Source organism: Myotis brandtii, unplaced genomic scaffold (genome assembly GCF_000412655.1).
Source record: "Myotis brandtii unplaced genomic scaffold, ASM41265v1 scaffold46, whole genome shotgun sequence".
NCBI classification, from domain to species: Eukaryota; Metazoa; Chordata; class Mammalia; order Chiroptera; family Vespertilionidae; genus Myotis; species Myotis brandtii.
Genome location: NW_005367587.1, coordinates 5490930 through 5510554, shown reverse-complemented (window position 1 = coordinate 5510554; position 19625 = coordinate 5490930). Strand labels below are relative to the sequence as shown.

Below are 19625 nucleotides of genomic sequence, written 5' to 3'. Positions count from 1 at the left end.
GCCAGCCTGGATGAGGGGCTGATGGCTGTTTTCAGGCTGCCCGCACCCCCTTCAGGGTGGGCATCCCCACTGGGGTGCCTGGCCAGTCTGGATGAGGGGCTGAGGGCCGTTTTCAGGCGGGCCAAGCCTGCAACTGAAGCTCCCAGTCTCTCCTTTTTTTCTTTTTTTTTTTTTTATTCTGGGATTTATTTACCTTCCGTAATTGCAACTTTGTTGCAGCTCTAGCTCCGAGGCCGGCTGGCTGAAAGCAGGTTTCTGGGTTTGTTTAGCTTCTATAATTGCAACATTGTTGCTTAGAGTGCAGCTCAAAGCTGGGCTGCGGGAGGCAGGCAGGGAACCTTGGCTTCTTCCATCACTGGAGCAAGCAAACCTCCTGTTCGCTTCAGCTGCCTGGCTGCCGGCTGCCATCTTGGTTGGCAGTTAATTTGCATATTGCCCTGATTAGCCAATGGGAAGCGTAGCGGAGGTATGGTTAATTACCATGTTTGTCTATTATTAGATAGGATATTATTGTACTATTTTCCATACAAACAACTGTAAACCTACTTTTGCCCCCACAGTGTATAGATACTTAAAAGTCAAGCCAGTTTAGTCATTATTTCACCATGTTTTTATGCAAAATCAAAATATGTTCTGTCCTATTAAGTCAAATTTTTTACCTGTTTTTTTCCTACCTGCAAACATAATGTAAAATCTTTTTGAGTTGGTGAGTGTCCTATCAAGACCTTTCAGGTGTTCAAGTGCTCTTTGGTTCCTTGCCTGAAATCACCTACTTAAATTCATGTGCCTTTTCTTATTCTTTATTCCTAAATTGTGGGGGGGTTTTAACTTAAAAGATGAAAATGTTTCCTGTGTCTTCATGGCCTTCAGTTCCCTATTTTGAACAACCAAGCCTCTTAATTAAAATGTGCTCTGCCCCTGAGCTCAGAGCAACTAAGACCTCTCTGCTGCTAGCAAATCAAATAAAAGCAGTCTTGTGGACAAGCCCTCCAGGTTTGCTGGTGTATGGCTGGCTCACTGGTGTCTGAATTTCAGTTCTATTTTTGAAATGACTAAAGCACCTTGGTGTCTTATGCCACACCTTTTCCTTGGAATGATAGGAAAAGAGAAGTGATGATGCTTTGCTGAGGAGGCTCCCCCTCTGCTCCCCAATTGTTACCCAGGCAGAATTGTCAAAATCATAGTATACATTATGAGTTCATCTTACAGGTGATACTTTGATTTCATTAGTGTACATTATGATATAAATGTAACACTAGGGTATACCTTTTATTCTCTATAATGATTTTGTTGCTGGGCCAGATGATGAACACTTATTTGTATCAACTAGAAGGCTTTAACTTTTATAGACCCATAGCTCTGGAACACTGGTGCATAGTGGCACAGCTTTTGGAACCCAGTTTCTATGTTTATTTTCTTTTTTTTTTTATTAAACACAAATTTTTATTTTCCAATAATATTTTACACACACTTTTAGATTTTTGTTTGACTTATGATTTACAGATTTTTATGTTTTACATTAATTAGTAAAAATATAAACTTTTGATTACAAATATTTCCCGCCAATTTTAGTTTCTATGTTTATTTTCTGTCCTTTCCTCCCAACCTGTTTCCTTGTTTCCTATTCTTCTTATTTAAACCCTTTAACTACAATTTATAAGTGTGGCCTTTCATTTACTCTTTCCTCCTGATTTGCACATTTGGTCAGACACATTTGGAGGGACAAGACTTGCTGATGTGTTGGGGAAGGGGGGCATGAAGAGTCTAAGTAAGAACTTTTGGAGTATGACCTGGTCAACTGGGTGGACCAGTTTCCTGAATATTGAGACAGCTGCCCATCAGATCCAGGGCTCGGTTATCCAGGGACTCTTACAGATCTCTGAGAATCTGGGGGGAAACTGGGTCCTCTCCTAGAAAATTGTTTATGTATCATATATGGAATTTTGCATGTAAAAATTTACTCTAGAACAAAATCACATCCTCATGGACTCTGTTGGGAACCTGATATCTTAGGGCTTCACCCTTGGTTTTACTGTGGGTTGCCCAACTTGTCATTTTTACCTCAGAATTTACACAGAATAAAATCGGTTTTAGTAAATATATGCACAAATTCCCCTTGTCACATCTAGTATAAAAGCCATGGAACCATCAGCTTCTCTTAGGGTTAGGGAAAAAACAGTTGATCGTATGATGCAGTCTTTCTGTGTTATATAGTTTATTAGGAGCATTCCTGATTTCGTAGAGGGACTTGGTCAGTGGTGCTCTCATGGACTTGTGGACATAAACCCTAACTGGCATTTAAGTTTTTTGACATATATGTATGTGTTGGTTATCTGTTGCTACATATCAAAATTTAGGAGCTTAAAACGAGTAAACATTACCCCACATACTTTCTGTGGGTCAGGAATTCAGAAGCAGCTTAGCTGGATGGTTCTAGGTCAGGGACTCTAGAGGTTGTAGTCAAAATATCAGCCAGGCCTGCAAAGATCTGAAGACTTGCCTGGGGCTAGAACAGTGATGGCGAACTTATGACACGCGTGTCAGAGGTGACACACGAACTCATTTTTTTGGTTGATTTTTCTTTGTTAAATGGCATTTAAATATATAAAATAAATATCAAAAATATAAATCTTTGTTTTACTATGGTTGCAAATATCAAAAAACTTCTATATGTGACACGGCACCAGAGTTAAGTTAGGGTTTTTCAAAATGCTGACACGCCGAGCTCAAAAGGTTCACCATCACTGGGCTAGAAGATATCCTTGCAGGATGGCTCATTCATGTGGTTGGTGAGTCCCTGCTGGCTGTATGCAGGAGGCCTCAGTCCCTCCCCAGGTGTACCTGTCCATAGTGCTCCTTGAGTGTCTCACATGACTGCAGCTAGCTTCTCCTAGACCAAGTGATCCAAGGAGGAGAACAGGGTGGAAGCCACACATCATTATTTCTGAAATGATTGACAAGCCAATACTATTCACTGGGGAAGGAGACTACATTAGGGCATAGACACCAAAAGTCATTACTTATTAGGGCTATCTTGGAAGCTGGCTACCACAATGTGTAAGAATGATGTTATACTTTCCTTCCCAAAGCTAAATATTCTCTCTGTTCCCCCTCAAGGTCATCCTTGGTTGGTTGGTTGGTTGGTTTGTACTGCAACAGCATCAGAAGGGTGGTAATGGGCATTGGTTTCTAGGAAGCAAGGAAGTCAGTGAACTGTCAGTTCTTTCCAAAACACTTGTATCTCTGTATACCCCATACAGACTTTGAAAATTAGAAAATAAAATAACTGTACCTTTAATTCTTAACATAAATTCACTGATCTGTTTTAGTGTAGTAACCCTTTTAGATAATAAAAGTAGGCTTCTAGAAATCACAGAGGATCATGTAAGGGCTAGGTCTGAATGAAATTAAGTTCTTTTCTCCCTTTGCTAGGAAATCTTTTCTGCTGCTCCCTACTACCCATGAAAGTCATCATCCTCTTACACTGTGCTCAGCTCTCCCACTTGTTAGCCCTCCAATGTTAGGCATATAACTTAATCTCTTTGTGCTTCCATTTTGCCATTGCAAAATGGGGGCAATAATTTTTACCTATTTCTTGGAATTGCTGTGTGGGCTAAATGACATGCCTGCAATGTGTACTTATTACGATGTTTGGCATATTGGTAAGCACTCAGATATTAACTGCTGCCACTTATTTATTATGATGGTGATGGTGGATGTTGAAGTCACACAAAACCATTTTTAGATGCCTATTCTACCTGTCCATTTATTAAACAATTACTGGGTGCTATGCTAAGCACTTCGTAGACCTTATTTTGTAAATAGGTAGTATTATCGCCATTTTACAAGTGAGGAAATTTAGGGGTAGAGAAGTTTAAGTAACTTGTTCCAAAATTACACAGCTATTAAGTTGTATAACTAGATCTCATACTCAATAAATGTTTGTGGAATTGGACCAGGTTTAAGAGATTGTCAGTGTGAATATCAGAAGAGCATTTCTTAAGACTAAAAACTAGAAACTGTACACTCAGTGTTTGGTGATTCATAGTTGGATTGGATGCTTTGGGATGAAAAGATCTTAGCCCACCCTGTAAACCCTAATGCTGAGTGGCGTCACTTTACCAGTACGAATGTGAAGGGAAGGGAATGCAGGAGAGCAAATGCTGCTTTTAAAGAGTTACTGTTTAAATGCTTCAGAAGAAAAGTTACAGAAATCACCATACATATTCAAATCAAGTGACAGTTTTATCAGAATTTTAAATTAATGAGCATTATTAATTGACAGTGGGAACAAAATAAGTATGTACCAAGAAGAATTTACGAAATATAATTTTGTTCAGTCAGAAAGCCAAGTGGTCTGTTGGAGCTATCTTTGAGTTTGTAGGACTTCACTTTTTATTTTGTTTTGCTTTTCTCCTCCCTGTACTTTGTCTTCCGGGGGCGGGGTGGTGGGGGGGATTCTTTTCCTCAGCAAAGACATGTATAATTTGATTTTTAAATGCAGTACATTGCATTAGATAAAAGGGTTTGGGTGTAGGTGTGTTTTACTATATTTTTATTTATTTCAGAGAGGAAAAGAGAGAGAGAGATAGAAACATCAATGATGAAGAGAATCATTGATCAGCTGCCTCCTGCACACCCCCTACTGGGGATGGAGCCCACAACCCGGCATGTGCCCTGACTGGGAATCAACTGGGAACCTCCTGGTTCATAGGTCGATGCTCAACCACTGAGCAATACCAGCTGGGCTTTTTTATTTGTTTTGTTTTTTATTAATGACTAGAGGCCCGGTGCACGAAATTTGTACACTGGGGGGGTGTCCCTCAGCCCAGGCTGCACCATCTCCAATCTGGGACCCCTCGGGGGATGTCCAACTGGCAGTTTAGGCCCAATCCTAGTTTAGGCTCAACGCCTAACTGCTCCCAACTGCCAGCCTGGTCCCCCCCAACTGCCCTCCCCTGCCAGCCTGGTCCCCCCCAACTGCCCTCCCCTGCAGGCCTGGTTCCCCCCAACTGTCCTCCCCTGCCAGCCATCTTGTGACCACATGAGGGCAGCCATCTTGTGCGAGGGCATGATGGTCAGTTTGCATATTACCTCTTTATTATATAGGATTACAGTGCTATGACTTAGGTATCAAAGATATTTGTAATCAAAATAATTAGCTGTTAAAATTTTACTCATCAAATTACTTGGAAATAATTCTAAGCAAAAATAAGAGATCATTAAATTACAAATCTGAGGAACATGAGTGTGTTTTCAAATTTTATTGTTTGGAAGGTGAATTCATCTTTGATTGTGTACCCACTTAAAAGGCTTTTGCTTTTTATTCTCATGCAAGCAGCCTCTGGCTTCATCCGAGGAGGGTGGGACTCGTTTGGGAAATGTCTTAAGCTCACAGGTAGTATCCACTGAAAGAACATTTGCCAATTAATAGCTAATTATGATTTTGCCAAAGAGCAAATTAACATAATGGGCTGGGTGGCAATGTAGTTAAGTCTTCATGGGTGTTGGCTGATGCTGATGCTGCCCTGGCCAGAGCTGCCAGCAATGCTAGTACATGTGCTGATGTCATGATCAAGCCGATAAATTCCCGGTGATTAGTGCGTCTCTTAACTCCTGGGGAAGATCAGAACGTGACAATTTTACCTGTCATGTTCACAAACTGACAAGGGAGAGAAGTGTTGTCTGATGATGATCCCGCAGAGGAACTGAGTGTCATACAAAGCACGAGAGGTACACAGTGAGCTTGGCCCTGTGAGGAACATTATTAATTCTAAACAGCTCGGTGGCCCTTCGGCTTTCTCTGGACTGTTGTTTAATGCAGCCTATGCCTAAATTATGAAAATGTGTGTTTTTCTTGGGAAAGGCTCACAGGAACCTGTGGTCTGGACAAGAATTGTTCGATTATTATTGATGCATAGAATTTGTGTGATCATTGAGAGTAAAACTCCTGCTAAGCAAGGCATATCCAGAAAAAAACAGGAGTCATGAATGAAGTATTAGACATGGGTACTAACTGACTTTTAGAAGAAAGGCTGTTTACCTGCCTTTGGAGAATAGGTTCTATGCCATATACCCTCTCCTGCACCTGTCCATGCGCCATGCCCGTGAGTTCATATGACTCCATGCTGTCAGCTAAGGCCTGGTAACAGGAGGAGAAGCATTTCTTCCCCAAAGTCTGATTTAAATGTATAGAGGGCTGATTGTTTTGAGGACAGGAAAATCAAGAATTTAGGAAAGAAGTATAATTTTCATAGAGTGGCCACTGAACTTATAAAATGAACAGCTAATTTTTAAGAGTTCCTGTGTGTCCTTGGGTCTTTTGTTTCTCACTCTAATTAAAAAATCCAAAGTAGAAAACTCAGAAGGCCGAATGTTGCTTTCGCCATGACCTTGTTTACTGTATTCATCATAGGATATAGGAGAACTATAATTTCTAGAGAGAGAAAACATCTGGGTGTCATCAGCCTTGACGGCCAAGGGAGGTGTGACTTCTAGGGAGATGGCTCTTGAAAGTTGTCCATCCCAATCAAGCCACCTCTCCTGTTGCTCAAGGCTTACCATGAAGTGCTAGGGAGAAAATTTGCCCAGCAGGATATTCCCAGTCATGTGTGAGATGACAGGGATGCAACTTAATTAAACTAGTCACTGAAATAGCAGGGTATGTCTTCCGGAGATGGGGAGCCAATCTGGACACAAATGCCCGCTTAAATGTTAATGGATATTATGAAATAATAATGGGCCTTTAAAAGAGGGAACAGGGGTTAAAGTTAGTTATAATGTTACACATATTTCCAAAGCATTAGGCAGAGTAAGCTTAGTGCCAAGATAGTTAAGTTACTACAAGATACTTTATTGAATTAAGTGAATTGGTACTCTGGTAGCTGTTCCTGTTTTTGCTAGTTGTCTATCTTCCATGTCTGTGAATAATGAAGATGGCCTATACTTAGAAAGCAAGCAATTGAATTTGACTTACACACAGCTCTTCTGCCTGTCACGCTGGCCCACAGTACTTTTACTGTCTACACCCCTTTTACCCTCCTAGGCAAATGGCATCGTTCAGGACTTCTAACAAGTTTCCAGCTGTGCACTTTCAGATGCACTAGACTCCAGTTGATCCTATTCCGTTGATCCAGGCTAGAACAAGAGCTTTGACAGACATGGTCTCTGGCTACCTGAGTCTGTAACTTATTCAAAGATAGTATCGTCCTGCATCAGGACCAGGCCACAGCATGGACTTAGCTCTAAGCAGAAAGAAATCCAGATTTCATAGTATTGGCCATATTTAAAACAACATTTCAGATACACTTGGAAGCAGGCCGCACAGCTCAGTCTGCAGTTGAGACAGCATGCTTTTCTTTTTGAGATCTTACAGCATCGCTCATGCTCTCTCTTGGGACTTTCGATTTGCAGATGCTAATGCTGGAGACCGTGGACAGACCAATAACGCTGCTTCTGCATCAGCTTCCAACTCCACCTGAACAGTCCCGAGCAGCCAGCTGCACAGGAAAAACCACCAGTTACTTGAGTGTCCACTCAGCAACACTGGTCACGTTTGGAAAGAAAATTAAAAAGAGAAAAAAAAACCTGTTCATTTTAGTGTTCAGTTTTTTTATTATTGTTGTTATTATTTAACCTTGTAAAATATCTATAAATACAAACCAATTTCATTGTATTCTCACTTTGAGGGAGAGCCAGGGGTGGGTGGGTTGGGGTTAGGGAAGGCGGAGCACCAGAACACGATCTCTCTCCCACGACAATCTTATCAGAAGTCTGCTGTTGGATACTTTAAAAACAGGACTCCTGCTTCATGCCCCTTCCACAAAAGAAGAAAACTTTGTTCTGTGCTGAAGTTTTTTTGAACTTTTTTCTTTTAAAATCAAGTGTAAGACTTGGTATAGTGCACAGCTTGAAATTGGTTGGGAGCTTAGCAGGTATAACTCCATGGGGACTTAAATTCACTTGTAAAATTAATCCATATCCTGGGGCGTTCGAAGACTTGCCTTTGGCATGTTGGTGGCAGGTGTGGCAGACAAAAAAAAAGGAAATGTGTATCCTTTGTAACCCTGGGAGGTCAATAAAGTTAGAAGCTGTAAGGGGAAGATTCTTAATTGATTTGTTAAAGTTCTGTTTTGCTCTTAATCAGTGCTAGTGGTGGGGGAACTTGTGTAAGAGGCTGTCGGGAGGAGCATGCCTGCTCTTCCTGTGGATCTTTGTTTGCCTGGCCAAAGGTTCTCTGCAAACCTTAGTACAGTTGTAAACTAGTGACCCAGGAGAAGGCTGACAAAGCGTTGAGCCGGCCACTCTGGCTGTGGAGGTCAAAAGTCGATAAACCCGGGGGAAGGGACTGGCCAGGGCAGATCTCACCACTGTGAATGAAGTATTCCAGATTCTTCTCTAAAGTTGCTTCCCTTGGAAAGATACACTTGAGAGGACATTATAGTTAAATAATGTGAACTGTCACAGTCTACTGGTTTATTTTCATATTTTTTAATTACAGATTGAGCTTGCAGAAATTGCCACGTTCTGCACATAGTTCTAATTTTAAATCCAAATCTAGAATCTGTATTTAATTTCAGCTTTTTTTAACCTCATGCTTTTTAAATTTTATTTATTGATGCATGTGTCAGGCCATTATGATTCTAGATGATAGGAATATTAAAAACTACGCATCCAAATGATATAAACAGTCACTAGTACCTGCTGACGTTATAGGAAAGTGGATCATATAAATGTGTGTATATGTGTTATGTATAATAGATTCAGTACTGCCTCTTGTTTTTGTTTTCATTTTGTCCACAGTATCAAAATTGACTGCTTGAAGAGTGAGAAGAAGAATGATTTCCCTATACCCAGTTAAGAGTTTTGTTTGTTTTCTTTTCTGTATCAGTGGATGGTGTAAGAACCAGTCTCTGTTTTTGAAGAAAAAGCAATATTCCTTGGAAAGCAAGGAGGATTGAAGGATTATGTTTGCAGTGAGGAAATAGATTTTTACACAGCGTTTGTTTTACATGTTTAAGGTTGACATCTATGTGGGCCTTACATACTCTAAAACGAACCTTAGTCACCTTGGTGCTTATGGGCCATTACTTGACCTATGAATCTTTAAGGCACAACCAGTTGTACTTTACATGTGAAGATTACTTGAGTGATGGCCGCCTTTCCCCGTACCTGCTCCTTCCCCACATGCCTTCTACGGTTCACTGAGAGCTAGGGCTGCAGAGCTGGGCCCTAGGTTGTGTGTAACCTACCTTCCCCTTCTCATTGCCACCTTAGGTCATGTTAGGGGTCTCGCCCTCCAGGCGATTTGGAAATAGAGTCTCTTGACAGCCCTCATGCTGGTCCCCAGAGCCTGTACTACTTACCCAAGTGTGTGTGACTCCCGGAGAGTCGACTGCCTGCTGAAGTGAACCAGTGCCAGAAAGGCAGCTGTGAGCCATCGTCGTCTTCACTCACTGTTTAGCTGTGCTCTTAGGCCGCAGAAGGGGTTTCTCAAACCTCTGGTTGTATCAGAGTTCATGAGGAAGGAAACATCCTCGGTCAAACCAAATCAAACGTATTGAATTTTACTTTTCATAATGAGCCTCTAAGAGCTGATTAAGATTGGAAGGACGTCTGAGTGAAAGTATTTGGCAACATGATACTAAAGGAACGGCTTTGATAGGCCATTTTCAGAAAAGATTAGAGGCTGAACAGCAGGTCTGTGACAGAAATGGACCTGCTTTCAGACCACTGCCCGGACAAACATCTGGACAGACACTACTCTGGATTTGGTATATCTGCCAGAGTCCATAGAAACCTGTGCTTATTTTACAAAATACCTTCCCCCCGATAAATGGGGTGAGAAAAGAGAAGAGTCTGATGCTTTCCTCTCGTGTTGTGTGTGCGTGTCTGAGGGCTGAGGTGCGTGATTTTTTTTCTTTCTCAAGGATCATGGCAGGATCACAGAGCTCTTTTATACAAGTGAGATCCAGGTCTCTGCGTATCTTTTTGTAAATAATAAAATAATAATAATAATAAAAGCTCCTCACCAAATTCAAGCTTGTACATTATATTTTCTTTCAATGTTTTTAAATTTAAGTTTTATTGTTTTGTATGTAAATATGTGGACCCAGGAACTGTTATTAATGAGCAAAAAGTTACTGTTCAGGGCAGTGATTCTGTTTAATAATCAGACAAAATGTAGACGAGCTTTTTAAAGCCATATAGTTTTAACTCTGTACAGTAGGTACCGGCCTGTATTATTGTAACAATAACTCTAGCAATGTATAGTGTATCTATATAGTTTGGAGTGCCTTCGCTTCCATGTGTTTATTTGTTGTTTTTCATTTTTTAAATTTTAATTGGTTTCTCTCTATATCCATGTCTCCCTGTCCCCACCCTTTTTTTCCTATGAAATAATAGCTCACTCATAACACAGTGTCTGTGCCCCTTCGCGGTGAATTTCAGTGATACCACGCTCAGGAGTGGAAAGAGGAAACCATGTTTATAATCTGTCATGTAAGCCCTGCCTCTGTTTTGGTTCTGAACATATGTCTTCCTCAGTAGCAGTGACCGGTTTCATTTCATCCTTAGGCCATCCAGGGACTCAGCGTAGTGCCAGGGAGCCCTAGAGCTGGAGGGTATCAATTAGATTTTGCTCGTCTCTTCCCCAAACCCTAACCATGGGTCTTACAATCAGCAGATTCCATGCTCACTCTCCTCATTTCCTTCCCTCACAAATGAGAGGGGAGAACTGGTTTTTGTAAATCAGTTCCATCATAGCATCAGGTTTTGCTAATCAGTGGTCTGAAATGCCATGGTAAGATTGCAGGCAGTAATGCCGGAGTGTGCGCGAGGACTGTGGCTTAATAAGGGGACTCCGCCTGTCTGTCCTCCCGCCACCTCCACCCCTTTCAGCAAAATCTCATTTTAATTTCTTTTTGAAAAAATCATTTGAATTCTTACTGTGTGCCCATCATGAAGGCCTTTTTTGAAAGAAAAAAATCAAAATTACTTGTTTTGCCTCCAAGTACTCCATATGAGATGTCTTGAATAGAAGAAAAAAACAAACTTTACCAAACCAAAGGTTCCTATTTTTGAAACATCATGTGTTCATTCCAGCAAGGCAGAGGACTGCACCTTCTTTCCAGTGACATGTTGTCATTTTTAAAAGTCCTCTTAATTTTTTAGATACATATTTTTGGTGTGTGTTTTAACAAAGCTGCCTAACCAGTCATCTGGTCTGCACCAATGCAAAGGTTTCTGAGAGGACTATTGTATTCTCTATCCCTGTGGATATAAAGACACTGGCATTTTATTTCTTTTTCCCTTTCCTTTTTAAGGGATTTAACTTTGGAATCTTCCAAAGGAAGTTTGGCCAATGCCAGATCCCCAGGAGTTTGGGGTTTTTTCTTTTCTTTTAAACAAAAATTGTAACTGATTCCTGTTGTTGTTCTTAGTGATCATCTAATCACAGAGCCAAACACTTGTCCCGTCTATAGAAAAATAAACTAAGCATGCTTTACAATAAAATCTGACTTTGCTGATAGAAACCTGAGCCACCGAAGATAAGAGAGACAACTAGAAGCAGAGTAGAGTCCCAGACTAAGGTCTACGTTTGAGAGGCTTCGAAAGTAATCCCTGAGGTTTGGATTATTTTCATAAGGGTTATGATGTTTTATTCAAGTTTGTTGCTCCGTTTTGCACCTCTGCAATAAAAGCAAAATGACAACCAGTACATAAGGGGTTAGCTTGACAAAGTAGACTTCCTTGTGTTAATTTTTAAGTTTTTTTTTTTCATACTATATCTGCTACAGGCAGATTCAGATAGATGTATGAAATGTGCTTGCCTGTAAAATTGCATTTATAAATGTGTTGCCGATGGATCACTTGGGCCTGTACACATACCAATTAGCGTGACCACTTCCATCTTAAAAACAAACCTAAAAAACAAAATTTATTATATACATATATATATATATATAAAGGACTGTGGGTTGTATACAAACTATTGCAAACACTTGTGCAAATCTGTCTTGATATAAAGGAAAAGCAAAATCTGTATAACATTACTACTTGAATGCCTCTGTGACTGATTTTTTTTTCATTTTAAATATAAACTTTTTTGTGAAAAGTATGCTTAATGTTTTTTTTTTCCCCTTTCCCCATTCCCTTGTAAATACATTTCGTTCTATGTGACTTGGTTTGGAAATAGTTAACTGGTACTGTAATTTGCATTAAATAAAAAGTAGGTAGCCTGGAAATGAAATTAAAATTCACAAGTGTGTGGTCTTTATTTCACTACCCAGCCCTCTTCACCCGGCCTGTTTTGCCACTGCAATATGTAGACACATCACCACCTCTTTTCCTCCAAGTAGAGAAACACAGATCTTTGTTATAAAAATCAAGATACGAACATTAGTTCTCGTTCTTTCAAATGATCTTATTCCATTGTGTAGCCGAGAGGTGCAGCTTCCGTCTTGGAAACCTTTGGATTTGATGCAGAGGAAGCTTTGCAGACACGGCATTGAGAAGAAAGAAAACATCCCTGAAAGGGACAAATTTTTAAAACATGAATAAGCTGCTGTCTTCTGTTACTGTGTTCATGGTTTGGTGTAGCTGTATTTTTTTTTTTAAGTTCCATCCCTTTAGTAATGGTCTTTGGGAGTATCTGTAAAATAAATGAACACAAACAGTGGGGCTGTACCTCCCTGGTAACCAACACATGTTGTGTTTGAGTCTATCATTTCCAATATTGGATGATGTATGTAAACATGTAATGTCTCTTAGTGCAAAAAGAAACTTTTTTTTCTTTTTAGGGCTGGCTCACTGTCAGGCCTAATCTAAAGGCTAGATATAAAGTCATGTGACTGCTGCTTCAATAAAAACAAATTTATATTGGATAAAGTCTGGTCCTCTTTGTTCACTTACGTTTTTCTTGTGAGACATGTAGCAGTGGAGGGGCAGGGGGTTAAGATGTCTCTTGTGGGATAGGCCAGCCTCCTGATGGCACTGAAGTGCTTTTGTTTGGGATTCACTAATATTTCCTGCCCCATTTGAATGGAGGTTGGACAGGATGCCCTTTTAACTTAAAATCCTGGAAGTCTGCATTTCCAGTCCTTTGGGATCACATTTCTGGGGGAGCAGTGACTGGATGCCATTTGGGGTTCTAAAAGGGTAGTGAGGAAAGGGAGGGGTCAGGTTGCAGGTTCCCTTCAAGGAGAAGGTGGTGAAAGAAAGTGACCACAGTGATGGACTGTCACCCAGTCCTCGGGTGCAGGAATATTTGACTTGCCCACTAGCACCTTGGGATTTAGGAGAGTTGTGAGTGCATTACGGCAACGTGTCCGGGGAAAACAAGCTATTGTGGAAGGTGGGATGATGAGGCCCATGAGTTGTCAGAGCTGAGGGGACAGTCAATCAAATGTACGTTTCTCTTTCCATCCTCTCCACAAAGGAGAAGCCCTGGGCCTTCCCCAAAGATGTCAAGGCTTTAATGGGATCCTTCAAGTTGGGGCAGGTAGGGATTGGCTGCTGCGAGGCTCTGACCAGTGGGGGAGCCAGACAGTGAACATGACTTCCTTAGGAGGTCTTTTTCCTGAGCTTTAGAGTCGGACTTCATCCTCACCTGACGGGCAAAACCTAGAAAAAGAACGGTGGCTACGGAGATGCCCAGAAAGTGACACTCCGTCTAATGCTCAGAGCTCGGGAAGGGAGTAATAAGGAAATCCGAATGCTTGAGAGTAGGGTCTGGCGTCTAGCCCTCTAAACCAGACCACACAGCTGCTGAGAGGAAGGGTCCTGTGTGAGTGCTTTGGTGCACCTAACCTTGACTCTTAACTGCACTTGGACTACACTTACTTTTTAAAAGTATTTATGTTGTTAGTATTAAATCATTGTTTGGGGAATTGCCCAGGTATTTTTAAAACCAATACATTCTTTTTTATTTATTTATTTAAATTTTTTATTGTTGACACTATTGCAGATGTCCTGCATTTTCCTCCTCTTTGCCCACCTCCACCCAGCCCCGCTCTTAGTCCTCCCATTATTGTGTGTGTCCATAGACTATGCATATATGTTTTTTAGTGAATCCTACCTCACATTCCTTTATCCAGTGTCCCTCACCTCCCTGCCCTCTGACATCCGTCAGTCTGTTTCATGTATCCATGCCTATGGTTCTATATTGTTTGTCGGTTTATTTTGTTCACCAAATGCCACATATTAGTGAGATCACATGGTATTTGCCTTTCTCTGACTGGCTTATTTCCCTTAGCATAATAATCTCCAGGTCCATCCATGCTGTGACAAAGGGTAGGATTTTTATTGTGTAAATGTATCACAGCTCTTATCTACTCATCCACTGATTACATCCTGTCTTAATCTCACCTTGCCCTCACTTAACTGTAGCCTGCATTTAAATGAATAGCACACTCAAAATTATTCCAGTGGGAAAGAGGAGACCCATTTGATTTATGAATACAGTTGAATGAAGTTTATATTTCCAAAAGAAATTCCTGGGGGCAAAAACTGAAGTCATTGCATTTGCAGAGAGAAGCTTTTCCCCTCCGTTTCCTTTCTAAAAATGAGGGTGTTTGTCTCCTTGATGCAGAGAGGCTGGTACACCTGGAGGAATTTGGGGCATAAGTTTGCTTGCTTTGATATATAGTGTCAATTTCTTATGGTCTCAAAGTTTGGCCAATTTCTTGTAAAACGGTAAAAGCTAAGCAAGTATCTGTTCCTTAAAATTCAGTTAATGTGCAGCTTCATTTGCATCAACATATTACACTTTTGAAATTAGTTCAATTACTACATTTTTAATTATGGTATAAATATATTAAATTTTTATATGGAGCAATCATTTTACGAGGAAGCCAAGTTAATGCATTTTTATGTTCTTTCACCACAATCTTCAGATATGTAAAGGGCAATCCTATATAATAAAGAGCTAATATGTAAATGGCCCTCGCGCCCTCGCGCCGGGGCCAGGGGAACTGAGGCCGCATCCCCCGTCCCGGCACCAGAGCCAGGGGACCTGAGGCTGGGCTGGGGAACCTGAGGCCACGCCCCCCACCCTGGCGCCAGGACCAGGGGACCTGAGGCTGTGCCTCCCACCCTGCGGGGCTTGACGGGGGTGGGGCCGGCCGGGTCTGGGTCTCGTGCGATTTCAAGGCATGTGCAGGTGGGCAGGGACTTGACTCTGGGTCCTGCAGTGCGCCCCAGACTATGCCTGGAGGAAGTTTTTCATATACATTTTACTAATATTCTTTCATCTCTGACACCTATTATAGAGAAAGGGCAAATAGCAATATTAAAATATTTCCTCTAATTAATTCCCTTTTAATGTGCACAAATTTCATGCACCGGGCCACTAGTCCTATATAATAAAAGGCTAACATGCAAATAGACCGAACGGTGGAACAATTGGAACAAACAGCCAATCACTATGACGTGCGCTGACCATCAGGCAGTGTGTGCAGAACATGGCGGGTGTTGGCTGCGGCGGGGTGGGGGGAGCGGGGGCGCCAGACCAAGGCAGGGCACTGGTCACTGTCATTGGGGTGAGTCTCTGGTGGTTACTGAAAATTCTTTGCTCCTGCGTGCCACAGTTCCGCCAGGTGCTTGCACCTGCTGCTGGCACTGGCCCTGCTTGCACCCACTGCCGGTGCCTGGTGCTGGTCCCGATCACTTGGCACCATCAGCTGGTGCAAGCGGCGCTGCAGGCCCTGATCACCCCTGAGGGCTTCTCTACCTCCCCCTGCTCCTGAGGGTTGATCAGGGCAGTAGCCGCTGCTTGCACCCGCTACTGGGCCAGCCCCAATTGCTCTGCGCCGTCAGCAGGTGCGAGCAGACCCAGCGCTGTCAGCACGTGTGAGCAGCAGCGGGAGCAGGGCTGCTGACAGACAGGGAACCAAGGGCCGCAGGGGGAGAGGACAGGAGGGGGCAGGGAGGATGGGCCAAGACCCGCCCCTGTGCCTACCGCAGCCTCTTGGCCCACAGTTCCTTTCAAGGTGCACAAATTCATGCACTGGGCCCCTAGTAGTAAAATCAGTAGTAAAGAATAGAAACAGAAATTTATATATTATATACAAGACATTTCTGTTTTCTTACCCCCATGTCTATCCCTGTCCCCAGAAAAGAAGGTGAAAAAAAGAAAAAGGTTTAAATATCTAGCCAAAAGTTAATTATTTAAGTCAGCTTTCCTTAATTTGACAATAAACTTGGGATTATATTTGCTAACTAAGCCTTAGCTGTGGAATGCATTATGTAAAATTAGTTAAAATGTAATAGGCAAAAAGCAAAAATGTTTTTACTCAAATGGCTATAAACAAAGCAGACACTTTCATACCCTTTAGCTTTGAAAACAGAATCGTGACCGGAACATACGGTGCAAGCATATCTAGCACATTTATTAACTGCCTGTCAACGTAGCCTGTCACAACACCCCAGCATTCTGCCTCAGGAGCAAGCCCCAGCCCCAGCTCAGATGGGGAGCAGACCTACACCAACTCACACACATGTGTACACACATGTTGCAGGGATCCCCAACACAGCTTGGCACCCACACAAATTTCTTGTGTCACTTCTCCTCTGGACCAATGTTATCTGTGTATCTGCTTTGTTTTCTTTACTGAACTCTAAACTCTTCGAGGTCAGGATCCCTGGCCGGTTCAGCGTGTATACCACACAGCAGGCTGCGTGTTGTTGGTACTGAATGTGTTTGAGTGGATGCTAAGACCCAGGAGGAAGGAAGAACAGACACACAGAGTGGTCATGACAAGCTGCTGACACGTGCAGGCTTTCCGGCCTCTCTCTAGACTCCCCCAGATGCTAATGCTCCTGCAGATGGACACGGGCCTGGAACTCACGAGCAGCTCAGGACAAGGCTGCGGGTGGAGAGCGAGTGCAAAGTAGGAGACAGGGTACTAGGAACAGCAGCGAAAAGACCCACGAAGCTAAGGAACGTGGGCCGAGACCCTAGACCAGCCGTGGGCAAACTACGGCCCGCGGGCCGGATCCAGCCCGTTTGAAATGAATAAAACTAAAAAAAAAAAAAAAGACCGTACCCTTTTATGTAATGATGTTTACTTTGAATTTATATTAGTTCACACAAACACTCCATCCATGCTTTTGTTCCGGCCCTCCGGTCCAGTTTAAGAACCCATTGTGGCCCTTGAGTCAAAAAGTTTGCCCACCCCTGCCCTAAACCCTCAGACGGCCCAGCTCCGGTTGTCCTTTCTGCTCTCCTACCACTAAATCCCAGACCGCAGGGCCCTTTCTGAGGGGGCGGCGGCCTTGCCTCTTCATAGGCTCTACCTTCAGGTCAGTGGCTTTGCTTTCCACAGACTGAGCTGGGGCTGAGGGCCCATGTCCACTTCCTGGGGACCGCTGGCCAGCACCGTCAGAGCTGTCGCGAGTTCCCTGAGAAGGCAGGACCTGCAGGGCCTGGTCAGCTCTCGGCGGTGTCCATCTGTCCAGCCCCAGGAGTGGGCCCCGAGGGCTCTGGTTCTGGCTGCCCCACAGAGGCGCGCCCCTGGGGCAGCCCCTCAGGCATCCGAGATGCTGAACAACTCCTGCATGAGGGGCGTGGCGAAGGGGTGGATGTCGTGGATGCGCAGCAGCCGCTGGGTGTGCTGGGCGTTGATGCTGCGGAGCTCGGTGAGCCTGGCCATGATCTTCAGGAACAGGAACCTGCGGGCCGGCCAGAGGGAAGGTTGGGGTGCAGCCCACCCTGGCCCCTCCTCCCGCCCTTGGACCCCTCTGAAGTCACCCAAGTTTGGGGGTTTTATCTCAGAACAACATTTCGGGTCAGCCCAGGGAAAGGCTCAGTGGAATTACTTAAGCTTGTCTTTCAGCCTGTGGGCGAGAAGGTGGGCCGCCTGGGGGACTGGAAGTGCTACACCCCCACGGGCACCTCTCGAGTCCGTGTACGGGGGATTCCCGTGGGGACACCCTGGTATTTCAGGCACCGAGTGCATGGCTCAATTTGTGGGGGAATCTCTGCCGTGGCTAACGGCTGGGGGGAGGACCGAGGGCAGGGGTTATGGAAGCAGGGGTTGCAAGCAGCGATCCCTTCTGGATCTAGTCTGGGATCTCGGCCTCACTTTCCCCATGATGCCTCCCGGCTCCGTACAGGGGAGGACTGAGCAAATGAAGACACAGCCCCTGCAACACCCCAAGATCTTGAGCTCAATAGAAAGCTGGAGCGGGCCAAGTAGGGGCGGGGCTTAAGTTGGCACCAGCATACTCAGGGCTGGCCCTTCAGCCCTCGTGGCTGGAGCCTGTGGACCGCTGAGGCCCCGGAAGGGTGGAAGCCGCTGTCCGGCCAAGCCCTTAGCAGCCTTCCTCCCTTGGGTTGTAGAGAACAGATAAATCCTGGTAAAATATACCTAGCATAAAATTTTCCCTATTAACCATTTTTAAGCGTATAGTTCAGCAGCATCAAATACATTCACACTGCTGTGCAACCATGAACACTGTCCATTCTCCAGAATGTTTCATCATCTCAAACTCAAATTCCATACCTATTAAACAATAATGTCCCCATTGTTCCCTTCCCCCTGGCCCTAGGTCAGCCGTGGGCAAACTACGGCCCGCGGGCCGGATCCGGCCTGGTTGGAATGAATAAAACTAAAAAAAAAAAAGCCCGTACCCTTTTATGTAATGATGTTTACTTTGAATTTATATTAGTTCACACAAACACTCCATCCATGCTTTTGTTCCGGCCCTCCGGTCCAGTTTAAGAACCCATTGTGGCCCTCGAGTCAAAAAGTTTGCCCACCCCTGGACTAAGGAGTCTCCTGCCCAGTTTGCTTGCCTTTGTTCTGGGAGGCGGTTAGGCAGTGCTCAAGAGAGTGGGCTGTGGACTGGGGCCACCTGGGGCCGCCTCCGGCCCCCACCCCTGTCGGCCGCGGACCTACCTGGGCCAGTCACCCTGAGCCTCAGTCCCCTGCAGGGTGGTGGTAGCACCACTTGGTGGAGCTGTTTTCAAGACTAACTGTGAGAGTTCCTGGCACAAGGGCTGGCACGTCTCAGTAAATGACAGCTATTATAGATGTACTGTTATCGTGGTTATTGTCACATCTTTATTACCAGGTGGTCATTGCTGGCTATTGCTAGAGACCCTGTAGGAGCCTCAGGAGACTGCCTGGCTGTGCCGCCCTTGACCACAGAAGGGAAGGCCCCAGGCTGACGTGCGGCTGCGGGGCGTGGCCTTGGGCCCTTCTCCACTGCGGGGCTGGAGCCCAGGCTGAGGGGCAGGAGACCTCAGTGGAGGTCCCAGTGCAGGGCCCCAAAGCCCTGGCCCTCATAGCCCACCCCCGAGCGTCTCCAGTCTGCTCTCCCAGAAGACCCAGAACAGCGGCAGGCAGGCAGGGTGGGGCACCCCTCACACCCGCCCTGCTTGCTGCTCACCGGTGGCGGGGCTGGGGACGGTGGTACTCGATGAAGGCCTTCAGGGCGATGGCGAACTGCTCCTGCAGCTGGTCCACCACGCTGCGCTGCACCACCCCAGGGCGGTCTGTAAGGAGGGAAGCAGTGTGGTGCCAGCAAGGCCATGAGGGCAAAGCTCCCAGCCCAGAGCGGGCACATTGCCTGGCAACACCTTGCAGAGCAGAGACCCCGGGCAGGGAACTGAGTGGAGCACC

The 19625-nt window shown here is 44.3% G+C and overlaps 2 protein-coding genes across 12 annotated transcripts in view; one reads left to right on the top strand and one right to left on the bottom strand.

The window, feature by feature from the left end:
* Positions 1-12256, top strand: part of GSK3B (glycogen synthase kinase 3 beta) — a 180724-nt gene extending 168468 nt beyond the window's left edge. For 7 of the 10 annotated variants that reach the window (XM_014546983.1, XM_014546981.1, XM_014546980.1 and 4 more), the window contains one exon: positions 7414-7499. Coding sequence is in view for 3 of the 10 variants with exons in the window: in XM_005875349.2 (XP_005875411.1) it covers positions 7414-7481 (68 nt within the window). In the remaining 7 variants the exon portion in view is untranslated. Of the gene's footprint in view, positions 1-7413 lie in introns of all 10 variants that reach the window. The other 3 variants (XM_005875349.2, XM_005875347.2, XM_005875345.2) reach the window with 1 other exon arrangement.
* Positions 12257-17124: 4868 nt separating this feature from the next.
* NR1I2 (nuclear receptor subfamily 1, group I, member 2) overlaps positions 17125-19625 on the bottom strand; it is a 23987-nt gene continuing 21486 nt past the window's right edge. For both annotated transcript variants that reach the window (XM_005875344.1, XM_005875343.2), the window contains 2 exons: positions 19393-19498; positions 17125-17670 (listed from right to left, as the gene is read on the bottom strand). In XM_005875344.1, coding sequence (XP_005875406.1) covers positions 17526-17670; positions 19393-19498 — 251 coding nt within the window. In that variant the 3' untranslated portion in view covers positions 17125-17525. The remainder of the gene's footprint in view (positions 17671-19392; positions 19499-19625) is intronic.